Raw genomic sequence first — 24,168 nt, forward strand, 5'->3', positions numbered from 1 at the left:
CCCACGACTGTCCTTCCTGCAGTTCAATTTCGCAAGATGTCGAACCTGCAATACACCAAGTATGTTCACCTGTTGCGTGACACCCGTTCCTTCAGTTACATAGGAGTCTGACAGTGGTCTCGTAGGAAGACGTTCACTCTCAACACCGGGGACAAGATCCCTGCGGTCGGTCTGGGAACCTGGCAATCCAAGCCCAATGAGGTCCGGGAGGCCGTCAAGAATGCACTGCTCGCGGGCTACCGCCACATCGATACGTGAGTGCTTCCTGAAGCGGTGTTTGGCCTCAGGTGAGCTGACGGAGAGTCCACAGTGCTCTTGCGTACGGCAACGAGGCGGAGGTAGGCCAGGGTATTCGGGACTCGGGTATTCCGCGCGAGGAGATCTGGATCACCACCAAGCTCGACAACACCTGGCATCACCGCGTCCAGGAGGGAATCGACGCCTCTCTCAAGGCCCTGGGTGTAGACTATGTCGACCTCTACCTGATGCACTGGCCCAGCTCCACTGACCCCAATGACAAGAAGAAGCACCTTCCGGATTGGGATTTCATCAAGACTTGGTAAGCCAACTCCTTTTTCTCGTACTTTGAGGCCACCGACAGCAGCTGATTTAAAATAAAATGAAAGGCAAGAGATGCAGAAGCTGCCAGCCACCGGCAAGGTGCGAAACATTGGGGTGTCCAATTTTGGCATTAGGAACTTGGAACGCCTCCTCAATGATCCTAGCACCAAGATTGTGCCCGCCGTCAACCAGATCGAACTGCACCCGTGCAATCCATCGCCCAAGCTGGTCGCCTATAACACTTCTAAGGGCATTCACAGCACGGGTTACTCGTGCTTGGGTTCCACCAACTCGCCTCTCTACAAGAACCCTACCCTTCTCCAGATCGCTGAGAAGAAGGGCAAAACTCCTCAGCAGGTTCTCCTGATGTGGGGGCTGCAGAAGGGCTGGAGTGTCATTCCCAAGTCCGTCAACAAGGACCGCATCGAGAAGAACTTCCAACTCGATGGCTGGGAGCTTACACCGGAGGAGGTCGATCAGCTGAGCAACTTGAAGGAACGCTTCAAGGTTTGCGGTGATAGTTGGCTGCCCATCAAGGTCTTCTTTGGCGATGACGAATAAAAAGCGATGATGGTACAAAGTAAACCTATGCGGAGTAAAGCAAGCTGGAAATGTGTCGGACGCATCGATTAAAGGCTCCCGGATATGGACATTGAACTTGTAGATTCCCACGCATCAATATAGACAATATTAAATATGTTAAGATATGTTAAGATATGGTTTTTATTTATTTTATTCCCCTTGTCTCCTCAAACATGAGGAATTCTGTACCTACTAATCGGCTGATGGGATGAAAGCGTTAAGGCTGGATACATGTGGTTGGTTGGATTGGGCGGATACCTCAGGCCAGCACAGCCACCACCGTCCGCCGACCGAGACCCCTCATAGATCAGGCATCCCCATTCTGCTCATCTCTACTTCTCTTCATCACCTTCCATCATCACCAACTACATCGAGAACTGAAGGCCTATCGGGTCTTTCGCAGCAATGGCTCCATCAAGTGGGCATCTGCTGCTCCCGAAACTCTGGCGGGCAGCCAGGTAAGGAATCCCTCCGCTCTCTGCTAGGTACGGCGTTTCTGACCTTGGTTCCAAGGTTCGCCTATGAGAAGACAGCCAAGGCCATCAAGGCCAGATTACCGGAATCCTCGCAACCGCTACAACTACGACTTCAGCCCGCATACGCTCGTATAACCCCTCGCCAGCCCATCAGTCGCGCCGCGGCCATCCGACAAGCCCGAAGCCGCCATTTCACGACACGTGCTAGCGGCACTGTTGGCTCCTACATCCGGTCCGGATCGCGGTCGTCTGCGTCATTTCAGACTTCTCGCATCGGCTCTGCTGTCGCGCGCTTCACCTCACATTCCCCCTTTGCGTCGACTCTCCGTCCCAACCTGACGGGAGGTACCCTGGGCCGCACGGCAGGCGGCTATGCCATCGGCGCTGGACGTATTGGGGGCGTGAGATATTTCTCTCACGCTCCAGCTGCCCCTGCGGAGGTCATCAATAATGTTTCTGCAGCGCTGCGCGGATTCCTGCTCTCAGGGAAGAGAGCTCGTTTCGATGGCATTGATCCCCTCACAGGCGAGAAACGCTTCAAGACGGTGACGGCTCTGCAGGACAAGGTGGAGCGCCGAATGGCAGAAGTTCCCCGTACCGCTCCTGGTTCCTACATCGATTTCCAGCTCTCTCCCACCATCACAGCTTTTGGTGCTCTTAAGGGGTTTGGAAAGAACGAGAGTGGCGAGGCTCCCCAGCCTGTCACCCTCAACTCGGACGGTCTCATGGAGATGCTGTCGATGGACTTTGCACGCGCTCTAAAAGACTTTGCGGCGGTGATGAACGACTTGAAACGCCTTGCAACGCTGGGTGATCTGCCAGTATCGCTGCATGACAAGTCCACGATCAGAGTCCGATTTCCAGGCTGTGACGCCGAGCAGGTGGAGCGGCTTTGCGATGAGGTCGGAGTAGAACGGGGACGGATCTTCCAAGATGAAGAGTTTGACGCCCGAAATGGCACCGAACTCGCTCTTCTCTTCCCGTTTGCCCCGAGCATGGCGCCGTCACCGGAGACAGAGTTGTTTACTATCCACGAACAACCGCGGACTGACCATCACCACGATCTCGATTGGCGTATGATGATGTCTGGTGAAGATAACATGCAAACGTCGCCGGGACTGTCCAAGGAAACCAATGAGATCAGTTTTGAGGACATTGAGATTTTTGGGAAGAACCCCTGGACCTCGTCTCCGTCGGGGTATTCCAGCTTGGAAATCAGCGAGCTCGGTGATCGAGTATTCTTCCCAGAGCTATCAGAACTAGGCAGTCCGCAGTCGGTTTCAGACTATGAAGGAGTACAGGGGATCTATAAATTCCTGGAGCAGTGTGATAGGGCGGCGGAACATCGTCAGCATTGATACCGGCTTCGACAGCCATTCCATTCCTTTTCTTTTCCTATGTGTCTGTCCTGTGTCTTGTCTATTCTCTATGTATACTTTTGATATCCTTTAAACAATTTCAGACCAGTCAATGTTGGTACTTGTCTCCAGGGTCCATTAGCGTATCGAACCCTGGACATCTCTTGACGCAGTCTCCACTCTAATGAACTAAGGTTGGAATTGTGATTCACACATACCTACAGTAGAATGTCTCATCTTCAGCAGAAGAAAAAAATAAATTAGGAATTGTAGACAATGACATTCTAGGCGGAGGGAAGAAAAAGTTTTGTCTAGACTTAGCGGGGTTCTGTGATTGCCGTATCAGCTAGCGCTCGCTGCAAACATGTGGAGAGTCTTTCACCGCCTTGCCCCGCTAGACTATATTCACCATAGGGGACGCGCTCGATATCAGTTACTTCACTCTCATCGCGAACTCTTTGTTGACAGCCATCGATCCCCTCCTCTTAGACCGTTTGCCTCCTAAGTGGGATCATCACATTTTTACTCTTGATATCTGTGCTGTTAACAGAGAAAAACATCTGGAAGCTCGCTCAGCAGTGCTCTACGCCTTTCTCCGCCCAGTCGCACAACGTCGTCTGGAGAAGTCGACAGCGACATAGGAGGCATAGGAGTAAGGGAGTGAGCAAGTCTCTTCGCTGAAGAAGTTTTCCTTTCAGCCAGAGAAGATGGAGGACTTCAACAGTGAGACTGATAGCGACTACACGAGCTACTGGCGGGATTGGGTGAGTTCCTCTTATCTTGTCCTTTTGCTTGCTCTTGTCTCCCTATTTCTTCTCGGCAATTATGATGCGTTTGATGCGTTGTCAAAGATGCCCTTGCGGTCATGGAGTTAGTCAGCGAGGTGAAATGGCGTCCTGCAGGCATGAAGAGGAGCAGGCGGGGTGATGAGATGCCTGGGTGCAAAAATTCCTACGTCTTGCATGAGTCCCGACGTTACACTGTCACGCTACGAGCATTCCTCTTCCTCTGAGACTCTGTTTCTAGAGTTATCAAGCTCAGGAATCCATCATGGACTTTACAGCTGCTCCTCGAAGCATCTTCGACGCTTTTTACCAGGCTCCGTCTGGAAACACCCCTGACTGCTTTGCTGGAAAACTCCAAGAGGCATCTTTGGCTTTTCATTCCTCATAAAGTGAACAAGAGTGGTGCTAATCTTTCTTTCTTTCAACAGTTCATTTCCTCTAGGGGAAACGAATACTTCTGTGAGATCGACGAAGATTATCTCACTGATCGCTTCAACCTGACTGGTCTCAATACCGAGGTGCAGTATTATCAGTATGCGCTGGACCTCATCACCGATGTCTTCGATCTCGACGCGGATGACGAGCTGCGCGAGCAGATCGAGAAATCGGCTCGTCATCTCTATGGCCTAGTGCATGCGCGTTATATTGTTACCACTCGTGGATTGGCGAAAATGGTAAATAGTTTTCCCTTCTCTCTCTTTCTTTTGATTTAAGATTTCTAAAACCATGTTCCTTTGTCTTTTAAACAGGTCGAGAAGTACAAGAAAGCAGACTTCGGCAGATGCCCTCGCGTATTGTGTGACTCGCACCCACTGCTCCCCATGGGACTGTCCGATGTTCCCAACCAAAAGACCGTCAAACTCTACTGTGCCAAATGCGAGGATATATACAATCCCAAATCGTCGCGTCATGCCTCGATCGATGGAGCCTACTTTGGCACCTCTTTCCACAACATCCTTTTCCAAGTTTATCCTTCGCTTGTTCCGGAAAAGAGCATTCGTCGCTACGAGCCTAAAATTTACGGCTTCAAAGTGCATGCTTGCGCCGCCCTTGCTCGCTGGCAGGATGCCCGTCGCGAAGAGATGAAGGAGCGCCTTCGCGCCGCCAACGTCGATCCTGGCTTCGTCGAGGACAGCGAAGGTGAAGATGACGAGTTTGAAGACGATGACGACGATAAGGAATCCGTCTCCAAGGAAGCCGCGGCCACCGGTGACGCTGCCTCTGGCCGCATGGACTTGGGCGCCTGATCTCGCAGCCTGTTAGCGCGAAGATGAATTGGAATCCCGGTCCTGGCTACAGTAAATCTCCCCATTATCTCATCATCCTTTCCACTTTGTTGCATTATATGATGGCGATTACGGAGAATGGGCGTTGAGGACGGACTGGGAATTAAATCTTCTTTTTTTTTTCTTTTCTGACATTCGGTGTTGGTTTTAACTTCTGGAGAACAAAAAAAACTTTCCATTTCCCATTTCCTCGATTTTTTGTCTTTGCTCCTTTTTTTTTTCAAGTTGAACGCTGTATGCAATGCATTGGCAACGGAAATGGAAAGAAAATGGATTTAGATCGAATATTCCTCAGGGAAGCAACAAAAAAAATTGCAAAAAAAAATAGTTTTCCTTCATTTCGTACTTTCCAGTGGAGAATTCATGAGTAGTGCCAGAATTGAGTACATAAAATAATTACTGTGTCGTATTTGGATACATTACAACGAAAAGGTATGCCGTAGGTAGTAGATATATAAGACAACGATTTCCCCATTATCACTCCGTTCGCATTCATCCATCATCATCTTTCGTTTCTATGAATCTATTTTCGCTAGTTCTCGTATTGCAGTCACAATGACCGCGGCAAGCTCCTCGCCATTGCTCCAGACGTCGTCGTGCGGCTGTTGCAGATCCTGCAGGAGAACAACCTGCCTGGTCGACCTGTCATCCTTAGCGGTGGCTGCCTCTTTCCACGGCACAAGCGCATCCTTCATGGCCAGGAACTGGCGCAGGTTCACGAGCTCGTCGCCCGCCGAGTGGGCTAGCAGAGCCAGTTTGCCGTTGAGCCATCCGGCCTCGATACCGTCCTTGGCCGGGGAGACCCGATCCCACAGGTCTTCATCGGGACCGAAAGCGCCCTCCAGGAACTGGTGGTAGATCGGCTCCTGCTTGAAGTCGTCTCGAAGGAGCCTGAGATCGTATATCCCGCAGACCCCGGCCACGGCTCTCGGCTTCGTGATCGTCGTCGTCGTCTCAGCGCCTGCAACCTTGCCCATCACGGTCTGGAAGGCCAGCGTCGCCCCGCAGCTGTGGCCAACGAGGATGTATCGATCCCCGAAGCCATATCTCTCCTGCAGGAAGGCGATCGCAGCCAGCACGTCGTGCAGGTGGTCCGGATGTTTCGCATCACGCAGCTGAGTCGCCGCATCCGTGGTGCTGCGGTCCTGCGGGAAATTTGGATGCGCGCTCAAGCGGTAGTCGATGGATGCAAAGGCGACGACATGTTCGCGTGTTATTATTTCGGCGTACCGGCTGCTCTGCAGCAAAGTTTCGGTTGGGCCGAAAGACTCTGCCAGGACCCTGGGATCGCGCCAGGCTCCGCCGTGGATGTAGCTACAGTCATCAGTATAATAATTAATAATAATTTTAAAAGGCTTATTGATGATCGAGAAGATCGCACATCACCCAGTAACCTTGATTGGGGCTCTTCGACGAGAGGTCTGCCTGCTTCTGCACGTTGTATACGTGCACTTTCTGCAGATCATGGGGCCCGTAGGAATATGTCTCCGGTGTTGTTGCTCGCGTAGTCGAAGCCATGACTCAAACAAGAATCGATCGATCAAGAAAAGAGATGTAATAATCCTGGTATTGTCGTTTGAATAATGGTATGCGGTTCAATGTTGTATGACTGGTCTTTCGTTGCGAAGGGCCAGTGCAGGTAGTAAGTAGCTGGTATCACTGCATAGGATCCGGTCCTGTCTAAGCACAATACCCGTACTTTTGCAACAAACGGCAGGCCTGCAAGAGGTTTGGGAAGAGAAAGTAATCAATGAGATGTTTCAAGAGACCGTGCTGATGTGAGACAGAGTACTCAGACCATCCGCGGAATTAGGTTGGCTATTCCCGTCAGGCCCATGCAGAGTGCATACACAGAAATGAAATTCAGGAACGTGCCGCAAAAACTGGATAAATTGCTGCCATTATCTTTTCGACTCGATTTTATACACGTACGAAGATCCATGTTCTGGGTGGTTGACTCGATTTCTACTAGGTAGCTTTTATATGAGTGGTAACCGGACTGCCACAACAACCCCTTCAGGCAAACTTGAATCAAGCCCTGCATGCATCTGTCTTTTTCTGACGCTCCAAAAACTCTGCCTCAAAAATCTGCAACGTATTATTCCATTTATTGACGACTGTTCTTCCAAAATCCTGAGTGCATGACATGCCTCATCTCTTGGCACGCTAGTCCCGATCGGGCACTAGGCGGTGGGAAATTGTTCGCGATGCCCACACAAAACGGAGCAGACGGCCTTCAAGGCGACAGAGACTCACCAACCCGCGATTCTTTGCCCCCCCAGACACGCCCTGGCCTGCTGTATCCAAAATGGCCGAGTAAGTATTGTTTCAGATTTCTGCAGGACTGTCGCGCTGATCATGATTACAGGAAAGAAACGCCCCTCACGGCCGTCCAGGTCGAGGCCCTGGTATGACCTCCGAAATTTCCTTTGCCCCTCATCGTCTCATGTCAAGTCGCGCCTGTATAGACTGACAAGATGCGGCGAACAGGTGGTCATGAAGATTATCAAGCACTGCTCTCAGAGCTTCCCTACGACCGCGACCGGATCCCTCGTCGGTATGGACGTCGGAAGCACCCTGGAGGTCACCAATTGCTTCCCTTTCCCCGTCGTTGAAATGCCTCCGGAATCCCACTTTGACACCTCGCCTCAAAATGCGGCCGCGGCGGCTCCTCGGGCCAAGGCCAACACGGTCTATCAGGCGGAGATGATTCGCATGCTGCGGGAGGTCAACATCGATGCTCAGAACGTCGGGTGGTACACGAGCGCGAACATGGGCAACTTTGTCAACATCAACGTGATCGAGAACCAGTACTTCTACCAGAAGGAGATGAACGAGCGCACTGTCACCCTCGTCCACGACGTCAGTCGCAGCTCCCAGGGTAGCCTGAGTCTGCGCGCGTTCCGCCTGTCGCCGCAGTTCATGGCCGCTTTCAAGGAGAACAAATTCACCTCGGAGCAGTACGCCTTCCTTCCTGGTGTCCGTCGCAGGAGAGTACATGCTGACTTGTTATAAATAGACTGCAGAAATCGGGTCTGCGATACCAGGATATTTTCGTTGAACTGCCCGTTAAGATTCACAACTCCCACCTCCTCACGTCCTTCCTTCACCAGCTGCCGTCGCCACTTCCATCGACGCCATTGGATTTCCCTCAATCTCTCTCCGCGCTGAAGAACGGGCCTCTTGCGAAGTCGTCGGTTCTGACGCCCAACTTTGACAACCTGTCGTTGAGCATCGATCCGTTCCTGGAAAAGAACTGCGACCTGCTCCTCGACGCCATCGAAACGCACCACACGGAGAACAACAACTTCCAGTACTACCAGCGCTCGCTGGCGCGTGAACAGGCCAAGATCGCGCAATGGCAGGCGAAGCGCAAGGCTGAGAACATCAGCCGGGCGGCGCTCAAGCAGCCTCTGCTGCCTGAGGATGAGTGGCAGCGACTGTTCAAGCTTCCTCAGGAGCCGAGTCGGCTGGAGAGCATGCTGAACAGCAGACAAGTGGAGCAGTACTCGCGCCAGATCGACGGCTTCGTGTCTGCGACCACCGGCAAGATGTTTGCGGTCAAGGGCAACTTGCTTCCTGGCGAGACGGCCCAGTAGTCCGCATGTGTTTATACTTTTTTCTTTCTTTCTTTCTTTTATTTCTACGTTTTATTGTCGATCTGATGATTCTTGTGGGCATTGCATGACTCTATACGGCGTAGGGAGGGAAAAATGTGTCTCTTGGCTGTTCATACCTCGATAGCCATTTCTCCTGTTTTTATTCCAGTGACGAATAGAGTTAACGGGGTACGATGAGATTGAAGCAATCCATCCATTGCACCGAATAATTCCCGGAAAAACCTTCTGTAGATAGGTAGTCATTATTATTATTATTCATGACGTCTACACCCGTTGGTCTGGATCGATTTAGGCAGTTCTATCGCAGCCCTAGACCTACCGTTTGCGGCCTAGAACGCTAGGGCACAGCCATCAGGTGACTTCACTCTTCCGACAATCGGCCTCTCTTCTAGATCGTTGGCCACCGTCGGCGACTGCTCGGAGGCCCACCGCCTCTTTTTTATCAGATCCGCATCAGATAAGATTTGCCTCTTCTCCCCGCCATAGCCCATCTCAACTGCAACCTGATTCTGACGCTTCACAACTGCTTATTTACTACCGTTCGCTGGCAACAGGGACATTGCCAGGCCAGGAGTCTTTTCCGATGTATAACAGCAACACTGATATCTGGATTGTATGTTTGTTCCTTTTAATTTATAGCTCTGATTTTTGCGGGGTGGATGGAGCTCGTGCCAACCGGTGACGTCGGCATGATGAACAGTGGCATCCTCACCAGCTCACACCTCACAGCTATGAGGCCATTGCTAACGTCTGCGATGCCAGGCTGGAGCTGTAGCCGCGTTCACGGTCGACTTTGTCGTCTATCCCCTCGATACCCTAAAAACCCGGATTCAATCGCCGCACTATGCCAAGCTCTACACCAATCTGGCCACCGGCCGGGTGAACCGCGCGCTGCTGTTCCGGGGCTTGTACCAGGGGATCTGGAGTGTGGTGTTGGCTACGATACCGTCATGTAAGTGAGAGCGAGCCAACGGCTGAGGAGTCATTGGCAGTAGCTAATGATCTATCCAACAGCCGGAGCCTTCTTCACGACATATGAAGGGATCAAATACGCCCTCAATTCCGCCTCCTCGTCGTCTCCGAACCCGGAGAACAATCTCCTGCCATTCACGCATTCGCTACCAGCCCCCGTCGTCCACGCCATTGCGTCCTCAGCCGCAGAGTCGGTGTCGTGCTTCATCCTCACGCCAGCCGAGGTCCTGAAGCAGAATGCGCAGATGCTCACGGCACGAACGCCCGGCATGCGGGGACACAATGCCACATTGCAGGTCCTCGCGCAGTTCCGCCACCATCCGACACGCCTCTGGAGGGGGTACACTGCCCTGGTAGCGCGGAATCTGCCCTTTACAGGGCTCCAATTCCCTCTTTTCGAGCACCTACGGACACGGATAGTCGAGTGGAGGAAGAAAAGAAAGGCTGGTGTTGATTCTACGCAGAAGACAGAGGACATATTCGAGCGAGCGGGGATCACGGCCATCAGCGCAGGACTCGCAGGGAGCGTCGCTGCCGTCGTCACGACCCCCGTCGACGTGGTGAAGACGAGAATCATGCTCGCCGCAGGTCGCGGGGGCGATGAATCATCATCCTCACCAACTGCCCAAAGAAGAAGACGACCAGGCGCGCTGGCCGTCGGTCGCGACATCTACCTCCAGGAAGGGCTCAAGGGTCTCTTCCGCGGCGGTGCTCTTCGCGCGGGGTGGACCGCTCTGGGACTGGGTTTGTATCTCAGCGCGTATGAGAGCGGACGCCTCTACCTCGAAAACAGACGGAAGAGCCAGAGCCAGACCCAGAGCGAGCTGAGCTTCAAGAGGAAGACCGAGGAAGGCGAAGTAGTCATTTAAACTGCATTCCTCTGTCGTCAGCCTTCTGTTTTCTCTCTATATACATAATTTTTATTGACGGGTCGGCGATGTGCGTTGTATACCGTTTTTTTTTTTCGATTTCTTTCCGGGGATACAAAAGTCTGGCTTTCTCGGGGGAATATTTCCGGTTGTATCGGATCTAATAATCATTTTTATAGATAGATAGAAAGGGCGGGTGGCTTGTGTCTTTTTTTTTCAAGATCAGTTTCATTTATTTACTTGCCTGTACCTGTGACGGTGACAGTGACGGTGACAAATGCATGCATGTACTGTATGTACTGTACGATGTATTTGGTGTACGACGGAAAAGAAGGTCTTTCCTGGTGAAAGAAAAAAAAGTCAACGTTGCATTTTTCTCTTTCTCTCTCTTCTTTGCTCTCCTCTCCATTTCTGTACTCCTTTCAAGTTTTTTTTTTTTTGAGAGAAAAGCGCATACGATTTGCTGCTAGCAAGCTTCCCTTTAGCTAAATCCCCGACGCAACGCACGCACAACGTCAAGTACTACATACATACAATCCTCTCAGGTCTCGCTTTGCGCCTTTGCGCGACTGATTTGAAGAAAAGATATTATTACCTACTTACATACCCACCTGGTCTATGCCAAGGCTACTAAGTACATACCTATGGACTTTTATTTTAAAGGTAAGTGTATGTACATACTTTCTAGGTGGGCTGCGCAACCATATTCTATGTCATTTATTCTTTTGATCTTACCCCCCTCCCCGTCTCCCCCGGCCGGCCCTACCACTATTCTAGATTTCACCTTTTGCAAGTCCCCTCTTCATGAGGGATAAATTTCCTACAAGCAGGACAGAAACACTTCAACTCTCGAGTAAACACCGTCCTGAAGCGGAACCTGCACCGGTGACACTCACGCACCGTCGTCCCCCCAACCAGCGCGTGGATGAGATCGGCTCCAAACCCGCCGACGTCTTCCAGGGCGTTGACGAACTCGTCCATCTCCATCAGGGACTCGATGTGCTCCTTGGCGACCTCGACGATCACTTTGCGCAGTATGCTCTTTTTATCGGTCGCGGCGCTCGTTTTGGTGTATGCTTCGACGATGGCGTGCGCGAACTCGTCCTGCTTCCAGCCCGTCCGGATGGCGGCAGCGAACTTCTCCTGCGCGCGCAGCTGTAATGTCTCGATGCCGTATTTGTCCGCGATTCCGTACACCTTCACGTTGAACAGTGGGGACGATTGGCTGCTGTCCTCGCTGCTGCTGCTGTTGCTGCTGCTGCCGCTGTCGTCGTAGTCGATGCCGTATAGGAAGTGGATCATCGCTTCGACCACACGGGGATCATCGTCGTGTAGTTTGATCGTGTTGGTGGTTGATTCCTAATAATAATATATGAGATCAACTATGTACCTTCTTTTTATTTTTTTTTATTTGGACACGTATGCGACCTTACCTTCCACTCACGATTGAACATCCCCGCAAAAACCTCCGACTGACCGCATATCACGAGCTTGTGCACTTTGAACACCTGGTTATCGCTGGTCTCGATAACGAGATCGGAATACTCGGACGAATGAAAGAAGCTGGTACTCGCTCAGATTGATTCAATTAGCACTGTACTGCACTGTACTGTGGTAATATATATACTGTTTGTATGACTGAATGCAGTGGTCATACATACTCCTTCAGACGGACAGAAAATTCCTTCATTTGTCTGCTCAGTATCATATCTATCGTATTATCATTATCATCATTATCGTTGCTTCTTTCTCACTTGTCTGGATTCATTCTTTTCTTACCTTCAGCTTTCCCGTTGTCTGTCTCGTCGATTTCCCATTTGTTCGCCATCTCCGCTTTCGCTCTGTTGCTGTTGTCGCTTCTCTGACCAGGAGTCTTCTTCTCTTTCACTCTTGATTCAATGTCAATGAGGAATGAGGCAAAGATCTGGAGGGAGGAAGAAGAATCTACATAGGGAGAGAAGGAAGGAGGGTGGGAAGGAATGACGCCTGACTGTTGCTTATTTCCAACCTAGTACCCAAGGTATCTCCAGTACTGGAATCTGCCGGTTTAGAAATACCGTAGATCAACTTTTATACTGGCAGATTCCTGCAGCTTACACGTATGTAGCTTAGCTGCATCGATCTACCTGGCAGTGAAAGAATAAACAAATAAAAAAAAAATGATAAGTTGATGGGCTTGGACATTACTTGATTTATTAGCTGCGTGAGTCTCTTCCATGTCTTGACATTCTGTTATCATTCATAGAGTACACAAGTACGTTGAACATCGACTAACAGCATCGCGTATTTCTTACATCTCATTTCTTCCTTTTCCATATCCTGTAAACTCAGGGAATAAATAGTTGTGTTCATTCTGTAGATGACGGCCCCAGCCAGCCAGCCAGCCCACCGAACCAATGCCCTTCATCCTCATATCATCTCATCTCATATCATATGCAAAAAAAAAAAAATCAAATAAAACAAGGCGATGAAGTTGCGAACATATTTTGTGCCATAAATAAGAGCCTGGAAATCCACCACCCGCCTCGTCATGCAAACAAACAGTACAGAAAAGGGGAGAAACGTAAAATCAAGAAATACATAATCGGGGTATTGGTCGTAAAGTCGTATCCAAGGAAGTTGAGGAAAGGAAAAAGAAGAGGAACAAGCTCCATGCTGAGCGTCTTGTTCGTCACCAGTTTTGTCAGATCCCAGCATGTTATCCCCGGTTGATAAGAAATCAAAGCAATGGAGATACCATCATATCGTCGTACCCTCATAAAAATCGTCATCTCATCTCATCGTTGAAGAATGCCAAACCATCATATCAAAGTAACACATAAAACAAGAAAGAACAAAACTTCAACAACTTGAACGGCAATCTTTTGCTGATATCCGTCGCGACAGACTGCATTCCAGCTCAATCAATGATTGCTTGTAGATTGGTCAGCTTTTTGAACCAGCTCGTTTTCTTTGAGCTGGTTGGGCGGGACGCGTACAGATCTCCGCGAGTTCTGCTGCTGCGGTCTCGTTCGTAATCGCCACTGCCCGAGCTGCTCTTGACCCCATCACGCTCAGCCCTGCGAGCCTCGCGACGCCTAGCACGGAGCTCCGCTATTTCTTCGTCAGTGAGGCCAGGATATTTCGCCCGCCTTCGCGCCAGACGACGCATTCTGCGTCTCGCTTCCTCATCCGAAGACAAAGAGTGCGAATTTGCAGCTTCCGGACCCCCTGGAATGTCAACTACAGTTGGCACAATCGGTGGCGCTTCAGGAGGATCAGTTATTTGTGAGTTGATCCACGAAGAAGTTTTGTCTTTTTCACCATTTGCATAGAGTGAAGGTACTTCTGCCACCTCCGGGGCGACTGACTTCCGGCGAGAGGACCGACGCTCCTCTCCGGAACGGTGAGAACGACGATGCCTTCGTTCTGCAGCGTAGTCCTCATCAGAACGCCTTTCGGAACTCTTTGCATGGTGCGAACGGCGCCGTTCTGATCTAGAAGCATGCCTGGAAACACCATTCATTTCTTCCGCCTCTCTGGTCCGTCGTCTTTCGCGCCGCTCGGCAGCTCGAGCCTCGGCCTCCCCGGCCTCCCTGGCCTCCTGCTCTACCCTGGCACGTCGCTCCTCTCGCGCAGCCCGACGCGCTCTCTTCTCTGCGCGTCGCCGCTCTTCTCTTTCTTCGTCTTCTCGACTCCGCTTCTCGCGAGTCCTTTCTCTCCTAGCCCGTCTTTCTTCGGTATCTCGGAGTTCAGCAGCCTCACGAGCCCTCTCTTCGGCAGCACGCCGACGCGCCCTGCGTTCTGCTCTGCGAGCTTCGGCCTCCTCTGCTTCAGTGGAGGCTCCCCCAACAGGACCAGCATCGGTAGTGAAGCCCTCAGCATCTGTCTCCGCTCTGTGTGACCGCCGTCTTCTCTCTTCACGTCTTGCACGTCTCTCCTCCCTTTCTGCCTCGGTCAACTCGTCACGATGGGAGCGAGATCTGCGACGCTCTAGACGCTCTGAACGCTCTGGAACTTCCGGTCGAGTCTGTTTCCGCAAAGAGCCAAACAAACTCATCAAACCACCACCTTCTGACTTCTTCGGTGGCTCCTTTGATTTCCTCGATCGACGCTCCCGACGAGGTGCTTCAACGACGAAAGCTGGGTCGTCCGGACCTGAAACAACCTCCGCATCTGGAGGGGACTCTTCATCGTCAAGTGCATACGGATCAGGAGCACCTATAGGAGCCTTGTTAGCATAAACAATTCCAACTTCTTTCAGTTCTACCGTCATACTGGAACGTCTCCTTCTAGCCCTGGAGCTTTCCCTCTTAGGTTTCGAAGCCGCGATGCCCATCAGCTTGGCCGCCTTGTCAGCTACCTCGGGCTTGTCATCCGGCGGCGGTGAGATAAGTCCGGAGTCGTCAATATCAACGGATTGACGTCTCGAGCCTGGCCGCGAGGAAGAAACCCCAGATTTTCGGACCGACTTGGTTCTGGCAGGAGGTGGTGCACCAAGGATGAAGTTCGAGAAGCTCATGCCACGACTGTGTCGTGACGATTTACCTTCCGTTTGCTTTTCCTTATCCGATGATGATTTCTCACCCTCGTTCTCAGACTCTCGATGTTTCGGACGTCTCGTTGCTGCCGATTTAGACCTCGACAATTCCGCACGAGAGCTCTCCTCCTGAGGGGCGTCGCTCTCTTCCTTAGATTTAGTCGCCTTCTTGACAGATTTCTTGGGTGGTGTGGCGCCCCAGAAGCCCCACGACGAAGCACCTGCCGTGCGTTCAACCTTTGCGCGCTCCTTCTTGACTGATTTCGGGGCGGAAGGCTCTGGCGGTGGAGTCGGAGGAGCGCCAGCCTCTGCTTCGACTTCTTCCGGTGCGGCAGCGGGTGGTTCTGGTACGGCTGGCGGTGGTTCCGGTACCGCGGGGGGAGGTTCCGGTACGGCAGGTGGCGGCTCAGGCGCGGGAGGGGGATTCTTGGTCGCAGAGTTCTTCTTCGAAGAGGAACTCTTCTTCATAGTCTTGGATGGCTTCGTGGCAGGGGGAGCTGGCTCGGCAGGAGGAGGAGGCGGCGGAGCAGCAGCAGCAGCTTCCTCCTCCTCTTCGACCGGCTCCGGGAAGCTCCCAGGGATGGAGTCCTGAGAGACCTTCTCCTGGACCGGCTCAGGTTCAGGTTCAGGTTGAGGTTCAGGTTGAGGCTCTGGCTCTGGATCTTTAGCGACCTCTTTCTTGGCACCCTCTTTCTTGGTCGAAGTCTTAGTTAGCTTCGACTTGGATGCACTGGTTGTCTTTTTGGGTGCTGGAGGATCCTCTTTCACAGGCTCAGCTGGTGGCTCGGGCGCCGGGGGCGGTGGCGGCGGGACGGGGTCGGCAGGAGGCTCTTCGGGTTTCTCCTCTTTTTCTTTTTCTTTTTCTTTTTCTTTCTCTTTCTCTCTCAGCTTCTCCTTTTCTCTCTCCTTTTTCTTCTCTTCGAGCAGCTTTATGCGCTCTGCAACAGACAGCTTGGTGGCCGGCTTCGTTGTCTTCGACGTGGCTTTCGGCGGGGGCGCGGCTGCGGCGGCTGTTTCAGCCACAGGCGTCGCGGCTGGCGCTTCCGCGGAGGCGCCCACGTCAATAAGCATGTCCTCGACAACTGGCGCAGCCTCTTTGGGTTTCTCGTCTTTAGCAGCTGTAGTCTTGGAGGTTGTCTTGGTAGTGCCGAAGCTAGCCCAGAATCCTCTGACCGTCTTGGCTGGAGTCTCCTCAACCACAGGCTCATCCTTCGGAGCTTCAACTGCGTCAGCCGGAGCCTGGTCTTTGTCTTTGCTCGTCGTCTTGGACAATTTACTATCTTCGGTTTTGGACGACTTAGACACAGACGCCTTCTTGGTTGTTTTGGAGCCCTTCGTAGTGAATCCAGCCCATGTATCGTCCTCTACCGGCTCGGGCTCCGGCGTCAGACCTTGAGCCGGGGGAGTGGGAGCTGGCGGAGGGGGTTCATCCTCAACCACAGGCTCGATTACAGGAACTGGGGCGGGGACTGAGCCACGGGGAGGTATGCCTTTCTTTTTGCCTCCTTTCCTTTTCTTGCGCTCCTTGGCTGACAGGTTCTCCCAACCAGCCCAGAAGTCATCCTTGGGCTCCTCCACCACAGGCTCAGGTCCAGGTTGAGGTTCTGGCTCTTGCTTGGGCTCAGGCTCAGGCTCAGGCTGCGGTTCCGGAGGAGGTTGTGGAGGTTCTTCGACAACAGGCGCAACCGCGGAGCCCTTCTTCTTTTTCTTGTCTTTCTTCGATACGCCCCAAAGGCCGCCCGTGTCTTCTGCCTTGGTCTCGACGGGTGCTGGAGGCTCCGGCTCTGGCTCCGGAGGTGGTGGTGCAGGAGTCGGCTCATCCAGGAGAGATCCTTTCGTAGCCTTTTTGTCTTTCTTCTTGGAGGTGGCCCAGCCCCATCCGTCATCATCGGCAGCCGCATCTTTCTCAGCATCTTTTGTGTCTTTCGTCTCGAATGCAGCCCAAGTGTCATCAGTCTTGGGCTTCTCCGGCTCAGGTGCGGGCGCAGGTTCCGGTTCCGTCTTTAAGAGACCCTTCTTTGCCTTTTTCTTGTCTTTCTTGGACATTGGCACAGCCCAGACATTGTCGATGACGGGCTCGGGCTCTGCAGCAGGAGCCGGAGCCGGGGCAGGCTCAGGCTCAGGTTCAGGCTCAGGAGCAGGAGCAGGCTCTGGCTCAGGCTGGGCTGGCGGTTCCTCCGCCGCTGGAGGTTCCTCAGCGCCCTTTTTGCCTTTCTTCTTCTTATCCTTTTTGGTCGAGAACCCGGCCCAGACATCATCCTCCGCAGGCTTCGGCTCAGGATCAGCGGGCGGAGGATCGGGTTCTTTGGGCGGATCTGGTGGAGGAGGCTCCTCTACCGCCGCGCCCTTCTTCTTCTTGTCTTTTTTGTTGAACGCGGCCCAGATATCATCCGCGGGGTCGGGTTGGGAAGGCGGAACTGGCGCCGGAGCAGGCTCAGCATCTGCTTGTCCCTTCTTTTTCTTGTCCTTTTTTCCCCAGATGCCCCAGTCATCGACTGGTTCTGGCTCTTGCGCGGCAGGTGCAGGTTCCGGCTCTTTGGGGGGTTCCTCGACGGCTCCCTTCTTCTTCTTTTTATCCTTTTTGCCGACGGAAGCGAATCCGGCCCAGGGATCATCTTCCTCTTTCTCCTCAGCGGCCGCGTTATTGTTACCAGGGCCAGCATCCGCAGGGGCAGAGTTTGCAAAGTTCCCAAAATCGAATCCATTCGTCAGGTTCTTCTTGTTCTTCTTTCCGGTGCCCCAAGACCACGGGTTGTCATCCTTGTTCTCATCTTCTGCGTTCTTTGTGGCGTGATTATTTGCATCCAGAGAGTCGAAGCCCCATTTGCTTCCAGTATTCCAATCCTTTCCCCACCCGCCAAAGCTAAATCCGGTCCCTGCGGTCTTTGTGGCTGGGGCATCAAAGCTCAAGTCAAGCTGAGTAGCACCGCCACCACCACCACCACCATCATTGAGGTTGATCTCCTGGAAGGTGTTTGCGGGCGGGTCTGCTGCGGGAGCCGGGGTCGGGTCGGCCTGTTGAAATCAGCAAACTCTTGCTCAATATACATAGCTGCAAACAGCCTCTCACCTTTCCTTTCTTGTTTTTCTTCTTCTTGCCTGCTGTCGTAAATCCAGCCCATTCATCATCCGGATTTGCGTCATTCACTTCGTCGGCCCAACTAAGGTTGTTGTTTGTGGTGGCCGCCGCCGCTGCCGCCGCCGCTTCCTCCGCAGCTTTCTTTTCCTCCTCTTCCTTTTGTTTTCTCTCCTCCTCCTCCTCCTCCTCCTGTCTCCTCTTCTCCTCCTCTTCTTCCTCCTTCTTTTTCTTCTTCTTGTTCTTTTTCTTATTGCCGCCCGTGGGCCAATCGTCCCAGTCATCGCCGCCACCATCACCCCCTCCGTCCCCTGCACCGTCTCCTCCTCCATTTCCCCCATCAGCCCCGCCGTCGCCGGCACCACCGTCACCATTTTGACCTTCCTCAGTCCCCTTCTTTTCGCCGTCGTCATCATTAGCCGATTTGTCTTGAGCAGCAGCTTTTTTGGCGGCGTTCTTCTTCTTTTTGCCCGCGTGCTGCCGGATCCCAGACGTGCTTTCGAAGTCGATTAAGACGTCGGGCGAACTTTTCTCAAGGGAATTTGGCTGGTCTTGGTGGACTTTGGGCGCCGATTTTGACGGAGCTGAATCATGGAGCGAGATTTTCGCCTTGGCCAGGGCCGGGGCAACAGAGTAGTCGGGCGGAAGATCATTGACCGCCTCATCATAGGACGGGGGCGGTGCGCCGTAAGCAGCGGGCTCGGCGCATTGCAGAATCAATTCGGTAATCAAAGCCATAGCTTTGAAGTAGGGTAGTCGAGGCGATGTAGAAGGAAACGGCGACTACACCAGTTAGTACCACCATCAGATGGGGAATGAGAGGAAAGAAGGGTCATGAAGCGACGTCATGATAACCAAGACCACGATGCAGAATCGCCGTAAACCGCAGCCGGAGCTGGCCAGTCAATGGCGACCTCGGGGGCAGCCTCGAGATGGTGCATGGCAACGCACATGACCGCAGTAATTTGCACAGAAAACAATTCGACAGGACAGCGGCGTACCATGCTTGACGTCTTCGATTTTCGTCTGTCCGCAAGCATTCCTTCACTTGTCGGCAGCCGAGCGTCCGTCTCGTTCCACAGCATGCTTCCGCATGTCGCATCACTCGCATTGTACTGCTCTGCGCATCGGGTCCAGCCCGCATTCGTAGCCGATCGGATAGAATTGGAGCTCAAGAGGTGGGTAGGGCATACAGCCTCCATGTCGGCGGGGAATACCAGCATCCGGAAACTCGCTTGCCAGAAACGAGGCCACGGTCATGGATGGCGGCGGTGCGTGGCGTGCGCCGATGTAATCTGCCTGGGATTCGGTAGAGGGGAATTTAAGCATGCATCAAACTCGACGTAGATTCAGTGAACCAACTCGACACATGAGATTGCGACAAGGCGACCAAGCGCTGGTAGGAGAGAACTGCATCAAAAATAAGCACGAGCAAGAGCGGATGTGACGAGGATGGAGGGCGGAAGTCGACGAGATCGAGTCTGGGACAATGTCAATAAAGGGCCGCGGCTAGCGATCTGTAGGCCGTCAACTGGAATGTGAGCAACCCGTACGGGGATCACAGGGATGAAGATTTCTCAATTGGATTTTTTTTCCCTTTTGTCTGGTCGCACTGCAGTGCTGAGGCGATTAGCTTGTAGGGAGAGCAGGTAAGGGGTGGCTGGGAAGCGGCGGCCAACCACAAAGACGGCAAGGGCGATGGAGGGCGGGCAGCGCGATGGGTGGTCCGCGCGAGGAAGCAGCGATCACGCAGGCACACGCCACCAGCGGGATTCGCGAATAGCCTCACGGAATCTGGCTTTGTTTGTGTATCGCCTCTATCGGGTGGGTTGGCTGTATCGACAGCACGGTATCCTGCCACCTGCTGGGCCTTCGGCACGCGATCTTGGCGGAAAAACAATCCTTGGAAAAACCCAGCACTGGGCAGACACTCGATATCCAGATCTCTGGTGAGAATCAATAAATCAGATTACCTTTGATCGCTCGCCTCGCAGAATTGCAATGCAATCAATCCAGCACAGCCGGGAAGCGTCAGTGTTGCGGGAGGTGGGGTGATCTGCGATAGATGGAGCTAGGATTAGCCGTCGGGAGAGAGGAAAAGAAAGAGGCTCCCTCTTCCGTTGCTGAGCGTAGTAGACAGTAGAAAGAGAGACAAAAAGAGTAGTAGTTTAAAAAAAAAATCGATCGTAAATTCAAGCAAAACTCGTTGATGTAGGGGAGATAAGGGAAGGAGCCCAGCATAAAACCGGAAACCGGTCAAATAGCCCCCAGACCGAATTGATAGACGCTGTTTGCTCACGCCCGCATCGGAATAATAATGGACAGACAGACACTAGAGTGATCAGCAACACGCACTCCAACTCCCTCTCGAGATGAATCCCTCTGAGATCATGGTTGACGATGACTCTAGTAAACAGACGACGGAGCAACGCGTTTATTTACACCGGAATTTTTTTTCGCTTCACCGCATCGAGGCAACACGGCCTATTGCGCGACGTCCTGGGATGCTCAGATTCCCGTACCGGGCGAACGGCCACTCACGACGTCCGTCCATGGTGCTCGCGCGCGATTCGCAACCGGCTGGGCACACTTTCTCCAGGGCGAGCGACCGGAGGGGGGTGGTACGACTGCAAGACACTCCATTCGTGGGGCTGCATCGACTTGTTTTGCTGCTCCGCTGGCCCACCTTGCAAAGCCCGTCGTGCTCGTCGCTCAGCCTGGGGGCCGTCGAGGTCTGACGGGCATGTCGCGTGAAGTGAGACAGTCCAGGATAGGCAAATCAGGATATGGACGATCGTCCAGATGCGTCAGACGCGTTGGGATCGTCATTGGGCATGACGAACCACGGAACAGCCGTCTCTGCGGGGCTTCAGCCAACCTCTGTGTTGTTCCTGAGAGACAGCGCAGCGAGAGGCCATACAGAGAGAGCTTCTGCGGATGACTGCTGCACCGCCAGTCCATTGTTCAATCGCGATTGTTTAATTACTGATGCAGGTCTCTCTACAGCATGGAATTCTCGAATGACAGTCACCAGTATCCAGAGCTGTTCAGCAAGGCTGCCTACCACGAGCTTCGTTCAAGCCACGCCGTTTGCTGTCCAGCGCTTGCCATGCATTTCATTTCGCGTCTGCAGTGCATACGCCATGTGGAGTCAACAGACAGTGCTCATTTACTTCTTGCAGCATTCACCCGGCCAGAATCTTTTTCTCTCTCTTTCTTCGAGGCGACGGAATATTCCGTAGCTATGACCGTGACAACTCAGCAGACATCTCGTAAGTGGGGACAGCAGCAGCGGCACTCAAGAAGGTAAGCAGAAAACAAATGAAAGTATCTACAGTGCAATTAAAATAAAGGGATTAGCAGCATATTTCTCAGTGAAAGACAGACATCACGATACCCACTATAATCAACTTGCAAGTTGGACAAAAGAACAATTTCAAATAATCGATTGCTATTTACCCCGCCTGGGCACGGGAAAGCAGTACATGCAGTACTCCAGAGGACCCGCAGACAACAAACCACTGCAACCTCGGAACCTGATTTTCTTTCCAAATCGAGTACAGGGTACAGAGGCGTATATCCACTGTTCCACCGCTAGCTAAGTACCTTTCCGATGAAGGTACAGCTAAGCATGTACTTACTGTACCTAGTACAAAAAGAAACAAACCCGAACAAACCCCCAGAAAAGGCAAAAATAATATTATTAATGTTATTGTATTTCATGCAGGCATCAATGCATACTCCAGAGTACATATCTGCCTAAATTAATTCCTCTATTACCAATCATTTGACCTGTTCCTGTACCTAGGAATGGAGTCCCTTGGTATGTATGTACAGTACATACAGAACCTGGGTACATAACCTTCGATCGATCATTGTATCATCACCCAAGACAAACAAAAAAGTTACATAATTGCAAACAAATAAGAAAGCAGGCAAAGAAACAAGCAGAATCCATGACCATAATCCCCAAGAAAAATACAAAAAAAAAAAAAAAAGTAGGGTCAATTGGTTGGTTTGGAATAGAGGAATATATAACCTTCTCCTCTTTCTCCTCCTATTATGAGTCATAGATCATGAATCATGAATCACAATTTATCTATTAATAATATGTATGTCTAACCTAGGTTAAATAATTAAGTAAATAATTAATTACTTAATTACTCTATAGGTATATATACCTCTATTATAGATCTTCATGTTTAAACTCTCTTCTTTAACTGCTGCTTTACTTAACCTTCATCAAGGATCCAACCAACATGGGTATTAAGGTTGATTGATTGATGGACTCCTACTCGGATCTGTCACCAGTATTGGTCGATTGCCGGGTTTCTCCTCTGTTCTTTGCAGCCTTTCGTTTCCTCTCCCTTTCCTCCCTTTCTGTACTTGTTAATGATCCTGCAGAAATCTTTCTGTATTTCTATGCCTATATCTATAGATTTCCTTTGCTTCTTTTCTCATTTTTTTCTTCTCTTCTCTTTACTTCTTTTTTTCTGCCGCAGATTAGTGGTTGGAATTTTCCAAAATGCTGAAGACAAAGGTGGATAGACTTGCTCATGCCAAAGCAAATGGCTATAAGAGAGGGGCACATCGAGAGAAGGACAATGTAAGAGCGGAAAACAAATATTCAGAGGACTCAATCCAACCTCAGAACAGGGTTTTGGAAGATTATAAGATGTATGCATACTGTGATCCACTGTCTTTTTTGATGGTAACTAATTATGTTGAAGATGGGCATCACAGGATAGTGATATAAACAAAGAAGATTGTCTTCACGAAGGCCAACCTGCACCAGACTTGGCCACTATTAAGGACTTCATTCGTTATTACATATTCTCCACCCAAGGATGCTCTCTGTCGGCCAACCATGTCTTCTGTGTTGTACCTTGCTGAACGATTTTTTTGCCAGGTTTACTTGTGTTATGAAGACCACTTTTGACAAGAAGGATACAGAAGATGTTTGCTATATAGGTTGTTGTGGTTGAGGTGTTTCATGCTATATTCTGATAACAAAAAGTGGATTAGGAAGACCCTCATTAAGGAGGATATTATTGAGAACAAGAAACGCGCCAAGCACATGTTTACACATTGTGATTTAACCAATATCATTGTTTCCATGTGGACTGACGATGACCTGGTCTTTATTCATGAGCGACACAGGATTCAAATGACCTTTGCTATCCTAATATACTGCTACTCCAGAGCAAGAATTGGGGCCTTTATTCCTGATACATCAAAAGCAGATGATTGGGGACTCCAATATGAGGTATAGATTATTATCCTATGTTATTGGACATGTCTCTGAATGGCTTTAGGACATTGAATTATACCTATATCATAGGCCTGATGGAGAAAAGGAAATTTTCTTCTGTCTTAGTCAAAAATGGGTCAAAAACAATCATGACCCCAAAAATACAGTGTAAGACATGCTCTTTCTTGACCCCAAGCCAACATCCCAACTGGCCTTTCTAGGTTCTGTGTGGCAATGAGAGAACATGGGAAGCTTCGCTTCAATCTGGTCCCTTATCTACTGATGCTAGCATTTGCAGATAACGCGCTTTTTGGCTTAGATAACATTGAGGTGCTGGACAACATGGAACCTGATGGAACTGAGCCCATTTGGCTGCTGTGGAAGCCATGTGTTTGAGGTGAACCAGTTTTTTGAATGGTCACTAGAGCCAGTGGTGTTTCAAGACGTGCTTTAACTCGTGAGACATTCTGTTGACTTTTCAGAGCAATAGTCTGCAATGCTGGATACTATAAGATTATTACAATCCATAGTTTACAGTGCAGTCTTGCAAATAAAATTGACAGTATGGATATGCAAACTTCGCATATGGCCATATGCGAGACTGAGACTGAACCCTATTCAGAGATTGCCACTGAAGCCAAAAGAGGCCAGCTGCTGAACCAAACTGATCCTCATATCTATGGGTGCAGCTATATTGCAAACACTTTAGCTCTGAGTAGTATGGACGCCTTTCTTGAAGAACAGATGCATTAGGACCATATCAAATATCTCCAAGGGGTTGGGAAATATTATAAGAAAGGGTATCCAACACGC

At 51.2% G+C, this 24,168-nt stretch overlaps 7 protein-coding genes across 7 annotated transcripts; 4 read left to right on the plus strand and 3 right to left on the minus strand.

The window, feature by feature from the left end:
- Positions 1–36: 36 nt before the first annotated feature.
- Positions 37–2,977, plus strand: T310_1966 (uncharacterized protein; the record flags this gene model as incomplete). The annotated part of the gene is made up of 5 exons (XM_013475142.1): positions 37–59; positions 126–254; positions 311–559; positions 627–1,068; positions 1,412–2,977. 5 exons carry the CDS (start codon positions 37–39, stop codon positions 2,975–2,977), a joined length of 2,409 nt encoding a protein of 802 aa, XP_013330596.1.
- A 707-nt stretch (positions 2,978–3,684) lies between these two features.
- Positions 3,685–5,009, plus strand: T310_1967 (Casein kinase 2 beta' regulatory subunit Ckb2; the record flags this gene model as incomplete). Its single annotated transcript, XM_013475143.1, has 3 exons — positions 3,685–3,741; positions 4,014–4,436; positions 4,512–5,009. 3 exons carry the CDS (start codon positions 3,685–3,687, stop codon positions 5,007–5,009), a joined length of 978 nt encoding a protein of 325 aa, XP_013330597.1.
- A 554-nt stretch (positions 5,010–5,563) lies between these two features.
- On the minus strand, positions 5,564–6,566 carry T310_1968 (uncharacterized protein; the record flags this gene model as incomplete). Its single annotated transcript, XM_013475144.1, has 2 exons — positions 5,564–6,362; positions 6,430–6,566. The coding sequence occupies 2 exons, from the start codon at positions 6,564–6,566 to the stop codon at positions 5,564–5,566; spliced, it is 936 nt and encodes a 311-aa protein (XP_013330598.1).
- Positions 6,567–7,356: 790 nt separating this feature from the next.
- T310_1969 (Eukaryotic translation initiation factor 3 subunit EifCh) lies at positions 7,357–10,509 on the plus strand (the record flags this gene model as incomplete). Its single annotated transcript, XM_013475145.1, has 8 exons — positions 7,357–7,364; positions 7,417–7,456; positions 7,539–8,008; positions 8,068–8,643; positions 8,752–8,836; positions 8,982–9,281; positions 9,431–9,620; positions 9,683–10,509. 8 exons carry the CDS (start codon positions 7,357–7,359, stop codon positions 10,507–10,509), a joined length of 2,496 nt encoding a protein of 831 aa, XP_013330599.1.
- A 541-nt stretch (positions 10,510–11,050) lies between these two features.
- T310_1970 (BTB/POZ domain-containing protein) lies at positions 11,051–12,861 on the minus strand (the record flags this gene model as incomplete). Its single annotated transcript, XM_013475146.1, has 11 exons — positions 11,051–11,078; positions 11,113–11,151; positions 11,191–11,202; positions 11,245–11,282; positions 11,410–11,868; positions 11,943–12,072; positions 12,171–12,219; positions 12,289–12,517; positions 12,607–12,635; positions 12,697–12,738; positions 12,768–12,861. The coding sequence occupies 11 exons, from the start codon at positions 12,859–12,861 to the stop codon at positions 11,051–11,053; spliced, it is 1,149 nt and encodes a 382-aa protein (XP_013330600.1).
- Positions 12,862–13,408: 547 nt separating this feature from the next.
- On the minus strand, positions 13,409–19,306 carry T310_1971 (uncharacterized protein; the record flags this gene model as incomplete). Its single annotated transcript, XM_013475147.1, has 3 exons — positions 13,409–18,043; positions 18,099–18,887; positions 19,106–19,306. The coding sequence occupies 3 exons, from the start codon at positions 19,304–19,306 to the stop codon at positions 13,409–13,411; spliced, it is 5,625 nt and encodes a 1,874-aa protein (XP_013330601.1).
- A 3,323-nt stretch (positions 19,307–22,629) lies between these two features.
- T310_1972 (uncharacterized protein) lies at positions 22,630–24,108 on the plus strand (the record flags this gene model as incomplete). The annotated part of the gene is made up of 4 exons (XM_013475148.1): positions 22,630–22,781; positions 23,130–23,370; positions 23,420–23,523; positions 23,886–24,108. 4 exons carry the CDS (start codon positions 22,630–22,632, stop codon positions 24,106–24,108), a joined length of 720 nt encoding a protein of 239 aa, XP_013330602.1.
- Positions 24,109–24,168: the final 60 nt, after the last annotated feature.

Source organism: Rasamsonia emersonii (assembly GCF_000968595.1).
Source record: "Rasamsonia emersonii CBS 393.64 chromosome Unknown ctg1118621760009, whole genome shotgun sequence".
NCBI lineage: Eukaryota > Fungi > Ascomycota > Eurotiomycetes > Eurotiales > Trichocomaceae > Rasamsonia > Rasamsonia emersonii.